The 8,075-nt window shown below is 40.9% G+C and overlaps 1 protein-coding gene across 2 annotated transcripts in view; it reads right to left on the bottom strand.

The window, feature by feature from the left end:
- Nucleotides 1-7,821, bottom strand: part of LOC120806958 (proline/arginine-rich end leucine-rich repeat protein) — an 8,472-nt gene extending 651 nt beyond the window's left edge. The window contains exons 1-7 of one of the 2 annotated variants that reach the window (XM_040158528.1): nucleotides 7,698-7,815; nucleotides 6,860-7,014; nucleotides 3,003-3,438; nucleotides 2,735-2,920; nucleotides 2,447-2,604; nucleotides 2,044-2,240; nucleotides 1-72 (exon numbers count right to left, since the gene is read on the bottom strand). The exon at nucleotides 1-72 is cut by the window's left edge and continues 4 nt beyond it. In XM_040158528.1, coding sequence (XP_040014462.1) covers nucleotides 1-72; nucleotides 2,044-2,240; nucleotides 2,447-2,604; nucleotides 2,735-2,920; nucleotides 3,003-3,434 — 1,045 coding nt within the window. In that variant the 5' untranslated portion in view covers nucleotides 3,435-3,438; nucleotides 6,860-7,014; nucleotides 7,698-7,815. Of the gene's footprint in view, nucleotides 73-2,043; nucleotides 2,241-2,446; nucleotides 2,605-2,734; nucleotides 2,921-3,002; nucleotides 3,439-6,859; nucleotides 7,015-7,697 lie in introns of both variants that reach the window. The other variant, XM_040158527.1, reaches the window with a different exon arrangement.
- Between the last annotated feature and the right edge of the window lie 254 nt (nucleotides 7,822-8,075).

The following is an 8,075-nucleotide window of genomic DNA, read 5'->3' as shown; positions in this document are numbered from 1 at the left end:
GTCTGGGCGCCAGGCTGTGATCGCTCAGGTCGGCCTCCAGGCTGTAAGGGCAGATCAGGGTGCCATTGATGCCTGTAGGGAAAACACACAGTCCCGAATGTCAAGTCCTCAAATGTTGTTTTCCTTAAAACAAGCAAAGAACTTCAAAAAATGTAAATTGATTGAGATTATTTTACTTGTTTGTAATACTAATAATTTAATCTAACGGTGGCACTTACAAAAACATAGACCAAAGTACTCAAGGAAAGATATAAAAAAAGACATAAATCAGTTACTGTGAGCAAACAAATGGGGTCATGCAGTACAGCAGGATTAAAACAAATGGGATAAATAGACTACACAAAAGACAAAAAGAAGAAATGGATAAGAACCATTTATTATGGAATTTCCTCACATAAGGATTAACTTCTGAAGCAGGATTTAAGCCATGTCATTGAGTCTGCAAGCCTGAAGCAAAGCTTTATGGCCCCGCCAGAAAAAAAACGTTTTCAGCTTTAATCTCGATGCAGAAACAGTTATAACAGAACTGCCCGAGAAGCTGCATCCTGGGTCAAATAGGAAAGCAAGAATTAGCTAGTCTATATCAAGCCTCCAAAGTAAAATCTGTTAACTGCTTCACAATGGTAAAGCAAAATCACACTACCTTATTCTAAGAAGTAATTACTATGAACTGGCTCATGGTTAATACAGCTCCAGGTAAAGTTAGCGGTAGGTTTAGGCATTTAAGATAAATAAATTAGGATGGGGCAAATACAGTAGGTTAAAGCTGCGTTCAATTTTTTTTCTTTTTTTGGCCACTAGTGGGCAGAATAACTGAAATAAAACCATCCTGACATATTATCACCTTATATAGTGTTAGCAAACACTTTCCTCTTTACACATCCATCAGGCATGGAATAACATTAGCATTAATTTGGAAACGTGGTTTCCGGTCACCTGTGAAACGCAAGTCCAACATTCACTCTGTTTTTTAGTTTAACTTTGGTCTCCACTAACTCTGGAGGAAAACATCTGGGTTTGCTACACATACAACTTCATAGTTGTAACTAAACATATACTCAGTTCAGGAGGTCTGGTGTAATGTATGTTATATACATGTGTGTACAGACTGTGCTTGATTGACATCTCCTATACTCTCCTGTTAGCTTTGTTTTGCCTGTTACACACAGTTTATCATTCTAGTTAGTACATGAGTTTGGTGACCTCATGTACTTCACAGCATAGCTCTGCCCAACATTAACATCAGAAGAGGTCTACTCAAAGATAATAAATTGAAAACACCTGCGTGTGAAGGGACTTCAATAGAAATAATTTTATATAATGGAAATAATAGAAATTCTAAAAAGCCAAAATTAAAGCTGCATTATTTGATTTCTGGCCACTTCGGGGCTATGGAAACAAGCTGTAAACACAAGACTGACATGTTATTGTGTTATGCCAAACAGTTGCCTATTTACACTAATGGCAGACACAGAGGAACATCTGGGTTATTGAGATTTGTGTTTCTGACCAACCGACAAATGTAAATATGTCCTTTTATGCCTGATTTGATCCCCATCAATAAGCGAGAAAAGTATCTGGCTCTTTAGCTGCTAAATGCTCCACTATGTTCATCAACTAGTTGGTAACTTTGTCTGACTGCTGTTTGGTTTTGGGCAGGTCATGTACAGTGTACTGTGTTTATCAGAGCCTTCTCTCTGAAGTTGCCCCATGCATCTGGAAACAAGGTTGTTGGGAGCTGTGAGAGTGAATCCAAACAGTAAAGGTAATGGCCAAAAAACCAAAACTATGAGCTGAAAGATGCTAAAACACTCCACAGAGTTGAGGGGAAGAGTCATGTGATAATTCTCTGTCTTTTTGCATTGCACTTCATTGGCCATTTGATCCACTGTTAATGTAAAAATATTGACCAGTGTAGTTTTAAGTACACTAAATGTCTTGTAAAGATGAGTGTTGTTGCCATGGATCAACTCAATGTCAGTATGAAATAGATATATTTCTACGACCTTTTCTGTCATATCCTGAGGATGGTGCTGGACTTACTCTCGATACTGTTGTGATTGAGATGCAGGTGCTCCAGGTGACCGTTGAAGAGAGGAACAGAAGCAAGCTGGTTGTGGGCAAGTTGCAGCTCCAGCAGGGAAGAAACGTTGAACACAGCCTTGGGAACTCCTTTATCACTCAGCTGGTTGTAGCTCAGCCTCACAAACGCCAGGTGAGTGAAGTCTTTGAAGTAGTCTCTGAACAAGATAATGACAGACAGAAAGAACAAGTGTGAGATTTAACATCCAAGCAGTGTTTAATGATACACGCAGTGTGTGTGTGTGTGTGTGTGTGTGTGTGTGTGTGTGTGTGTGTGTGTGTGTGTGTGTGTGTGTGTGTGTGTGTGTGTGTGTGTTTGTATGTGTTCATCAGCTATCTGTCAACGTGTGCACTGTATACTTGCTTTGGGATGTCATCTATGCGGTTTTTGTCCAAGAAAAGCTGGATGAGGCCACTAGGTACGCCATCAGGCATCTTCTTCAGGACATTGTGAGCCAGATTGAGCTGCACAAGGCTCTTCAGGTCCTTGAATGTGTTCTTTCCCAGGTCACTGTCACTCAGCTGAGGATAAAAGAGAACACAGCATACAGCACATTATCGGTTACACACTTATGTCCAGAGATGCATACAGGTGGTTGTCACTGATCATACCTAAACAGCACAGTATGGTAAGATTCCCATAAATGTTTACCTGGTTGTGGTACAGGTCAAGCAGAGTCAGGTTCCCCATCTTTCTGAAGGCACCAGAGGGGATCTTGGAAATACGATTCCTACCGAGGCGGAGCTGTTCTAGGCTTGCTGGGAGTCCTGAAGGGACCTCTTTTAGCTGGTTACGGTGCACATAGAGATAGAGCAGTGCTGGGATCTTCTCAAATACCTGCATAGGGACAGTAACAGAATTTTTAGATGTTTTTTTGTGATTTTGAAATCACGAATATTAATTGAGGAAACTCTCTGACCTGTTTGTCTATTCGATGAATGCGATTGTTTGCGAAGTTGACCCAGCGGAGCTCAGTGGCATTGACAAACGGCTCTGCCATCACCTCTGAGATGTAGTTGTTCTGAATGTACAAGTAGTGGGTTCTGGATGGGATGACAGGGATCACACGGATGTTCCGGTTCTCACAGTTGAGAGAATTCGGATAGTTAGGGGAGCATAAACACTCTCGGGGGCAGTCAGGAAAGATGGAGGGCGGGCCCAGGATGGGCGGGGGGAAGTCTGTGGGCTCCTGGGGCTCTGGCTGTGCCTGTACAGCAGGCTTGGGGACAGAAGGCTTCCTGGCGGTGGTTGGGCGCCTGGTGGGCTTCTTTGGCCGAAGTCTCTGGGTGACCACTGCCCCCATCAGGAAGAACAGAGCCAATGCAGAGAAGAGTCCTGTGCCGGCCTTCATCGTCCTACAATGGAGCACGAAACGGAGGTAGTTAATATTTTGATAATACACTATGTACAGTTACATGGATTAATAAGGAGAGAAAGAAGCTCCCCACAACACACAACCTGTTGTTTTGGTTCTGCTGGTTAGCCAATACAGTCAGCAATTCTACCCTATTAAAAAAGTTTAACAACTGGAACACATTGGTCCTTTTCTGTTTCTTGCTCTGTGTTGGGGCTCTGAGTCAGTGCTGACTCTCAAGTGTGTATGAGCCCTGTTTCCTTGAATATCAGGCATTTAGGGGCACAGTGCAGACCAGACAGTTGCTTCTGAACACACTTTAAAACTTAAGTACAAGGTTATTTGTATTTCGTTTGTTCCTATTTTGGGAGGGGCTTGGGAATACTTTTTGTCTTGCATCTAAAAATATCCCCTTAATCCAGCTGTTTATTTATTTATTTTTTTTGTTGCTTTTGAGATAAAAAGTTTTCAAGGCTGAACTGGCTGAAACAGTAGTATCAAGACAAACACGAAGCAGGTTTCTTTTGGATCTTTACCATGAAAACAGTGACTGTAGAATTGTTAACCAAAATATTCAGTAGTCTGCCACTTGAACCTTTACTGCACTTTTATTTTAATATGGAATATTGCTGTCTGATGCTGCTCCTCCATGAGTATAGAGGAAATGTTTCCTTTCATGACTTCAGTGTCCTGTTGGGGTGAAAATAATTAAGATTTGTACACGGAGAAAGTAGTCTGGTTAACATTATATGCCTTTTCCAGTGTCTTTCTATAACTTTGCATGAATAAGAAAAGAATGTTAATGAATGCCATGAATCAATAATGATGAATAAATATAGCATTAGATATTTGGTTTGTGCTTTATAGAGTAGGCAAGAAAGTCTAAGGCAGAGTGATTTGTTTAATTTGATTCAGTTAAAATGTAGGAGGGGCAGATACTGAAACAGGAAATTAGTACTTATGAGGAAGAAGAAAGGAAATGTTTTGGGATAAAGGCTCTAATGTCAGCACTTGTCCAGAGGGAGAGCTGTGGAGGGGAAAATTGCAGGTCTGGAGAGTTAAAGCTCTTTGACCCAGGAGGGGCCCAATGGAAACTGGACAAAATCCCAATGAGATTCTGATGGATATTGATCTTAAAACATTGTACATATATGTTTTAAGTTACACATAGTCTTGAGGCACATACTCTTTTTTTCACCAGGAACATGTTTTCAATGTGAGTTAGTGTTTCAGAGTTGTTTAGATTAGGGAGTTTCTACTTTTCATAAAATAGCATGTTAATGGTACACAACTCATCCAAGTCACACCCCAGAGTTTGAACTTTCAACAGGAGAGCAGAGGGGAGGTGATCTGGGGATTGTACTGTAATTGATGACCTTTTAAAATATGTCCAACAGACTTAGATCAGCTCCATGCCCTCAGACTGAGAGACTGCAAGATAGACTCTCTCTCTCTCACACACACACACACACACACACACACACACACACACACACACACACACACACACACACACACACACACACACACACACACACACACACACACACACACACACACACACACACACACACACACACACACACACACACACACACACACACACACACACACACACACACACAGACACACAGACACACACACAAACAGATGCAAATGTTTGACTTATCATCACAAATATTTATGGTTCAGTGGAGATGAATTCACTTTTCAGCATGGAGTGTCAGCTTTTCAGGCTGTGCTGACTGCATCTCTTAATCCCAAAGTTTTAGATCATACACACTGGCTGTCTATGTGCAATTGTTTCTTTGTACTGAGCATTGTACATCATTAGCATGAGCCTGTTGTAACAATCACCACACAGCTGTGAAAATACTTAATGTTTTAAGCACACTTAATGTTTTGTAAAGGCTCTAATGCGCTATTTGTTTCCAATCACTTTGCTCCAGTTAAAAAAAGCTTCTGGCCAGTGAAATAAAAATCACAAAATGAATCATGAGACAGGAATGAGGCTTAGAGCCAGAACCTCTCCTGCCTGGAAAAAAAAATTCTTAACTTTTCTCTGACAGTGTTCCCTGGCACTGCCCTTCCTTTTCCCTCTCAGCCATTCAGAGCCTCCCAGCCCTTCGTTCAAAACCAAAACTAGCACTCCTACCCTTTGTGCTGCTGTTCTCACTAACAGTGGTCTGGCAAACAACTAAAGACTCAAAGCCGGAGAGGGCTACCTCAACAAGTAAATGTGATACGTATCAGCTCAAAGAACTGCACTTATTGTAGTGGTTCAGAGATGCTTGTAGTAAATTTCTGCAGGTCGGGTGTCACTAATCTTTGGCACACACACTATGGCAAGCCATCTTATAATACATTATAATACATAATACATACATAATACGTACATAATACATCATAATACATCTGTTGCTTCAGTCAGAGTACATAACCTTTATCAGCAAATTTTTCCAGTTTTTCCAGTTTTCATGAAAATGTTGAATTGCAATTTTACCATTCCAATTGCACAATACAGTTATCATGGGATTGTAATTCCACAGTTCCATGAGAAATTGGCAAAATCCACTTCCAGATGCAGCTACTCAATGGACCTAAAGTTGGAATTGTTTTCACAAAAGCTGTTTCCAAGGACAGTGATGCATTTTGAACCTTGTCTACAATTCAGTTTTGATTTTCTTAAATGGAAATTCCAAATATTTCCAATAAAATTCAAGGATAGCCATAATTGAGTATTAACATAGAATTAAAATTATATTTACTTTCAATATTAAATATGTTTTTCATTGCATTTTTGACATCAAAGGTCAAAATATTATTAGTTACAATATAATCACAACTGTTTTGAATGGCAGCTATTATTACAAGTGAAAACTGTGGTTATGATACCTTTACATTTTAGTACTAGTTGGGTACTATTACCAGGAAAAAGTCCTTTTGAAAAGATCATCAATGGAATTTATTAATATCTTTGGTCAAAATCAAAGCTATATATTCAGACTGTTGTTCGTGTTTGTGGGTTTCGGGAGATGAAAACAAAACACAATTTTCATTCTTGAGGAGCAGCCAGAGAAATAAAGGTCTTTGTCACCAAAAAAAATCCTTGATAATGAGCTCTTTCCAATTCATCACATTTTCTTGCTATCCTTCTTTAAACCAAAAATGATCACCAGTGTTTCTTACAGCCACTAAAAAAGCCATGAATACGACTCACATTAGCCACAGCAGAGTTCAGAAATACTTTGCACTAGTGCCAAAACATTTCCTCATGTGGGTGTGGCAGTCCAGCAGTGGCTGTGCAAAGATTGGACCTACATCTAAGTTACGTGCGTAAGGATGTGCAGTGAAAGAGTTAGAAGGTGCACTGACAAAAACAGTTACTGAACAGAAATATAATTATTATAATCCAAACTAACTTGAGAGTATAGAAAACACAACTCAGCAACACCAGGCTCCTGCAGGCAGTCTGCTCTCCTGCCTAACTGGAAACTGTCATCACTGCTTCTTTGTCCTGATCCTCAGTTGGCTCAGCCTTGATCAAGCACTGTGTTCCTTTTATGTTCGTCAGACACTGCAAAGAGGGATTTTTTGAATGATCAACTCGCTTAAAATACAGCACCCTGTGATTTTTGAAAAAAACATGCATCCCTGAGATGTTTTAACACATTTCCTGAGTAGTCCTTTTCAGTTACATTTTGGCCACTGGTTAACACCCATCCAGGAAAGATGTATCCATCAGAATTTCAGATCCATTAGAATTTGTAAAGAAAAAAAAATCACTTTTAAAAAAACTGTAAAACCCTCATGAGCCGCAAAAATAAAGATCCTTCAGCACCAGTATAGTGAGCCACAGGGCAGGTTTTATAACCTCAACTAAAGCTTCACTCTCTTCATATTTTAACGTTCCTGTAGCAGCAGCTCTCCTCACTCACTGATGGAAAAAGCTGAAATCAAGGTGAGCGTGCAGGAGGGGAGGAAAACATCAGAGTCGAAGAGTGCAGCAGCTCACTGGCGAACAGAGGACCACTTTGTAGGTCACAGTGTTTCTGTAGAAACACACCAGCATGGCCCAGATGTGCCGGTGCCAGGGTTTCCCTTTAGTCCACGAACACACACACACACACACACACACACACACTGCTCTTTTTGCTTTTCTCTGTTTAACACACAAATACACTCCTGCCTAGATTCTTATCTTAGGGATCATGCCTCATCAAAATAGCCCCCCTGGAAACAACAAATAAACTTTCTTACCTGCCTCTGGTACCTGCCCTCTTTTGTCAAGTCACAAGTTCTGTGTCTTTTCGTCTCTCTGCCCCTCTCGCTCCTGTCCTAGCCCACCCTCACTCTCTCTCTCTCTCTTCCTCTGTTTCTCTCTGTCCCTAACCCTCCCCTCCCTCTCTCTCTCCCTCTCTCTTTCCTTTGGTGAACAAGCCTGCCTGTTGGGTTTGTTCCCTGGCTTTTCTCCCTCTGAAGGTCACAATGCCCCCCCCCCGCTCGGCCCAGGGCCAGAGAGATTTAATCTTAATTCCTTCTGGAAGACGGCAGACTCTTTCATGTGTCCAAACTTTGTCACAGTTTGTTATTATTTTGTTCTGTCACAGCAGAACATGACGGTGTTTGTCTCACAAA

Source organism: Xiphias gladius, chromosome 21 (genome assembly GCF_016859285.1).
Source record: "Xiphias gladius isolate SHS-SW01 ecotype Sanya breed wild chromosome 21, ASM1685928v1, whole genome shotgun sequence".
NCBI classification, from domain to species: domain Eukaryota; kingdom Metazoa; phylum Chordata; class Actinopteri; order Istiophoriformes; family Xiphiidae; genus Xiphias; species Xiphias gladius.
This window is presented reverse-complemented; position numbering and strand designations above follow the sequence as displayed.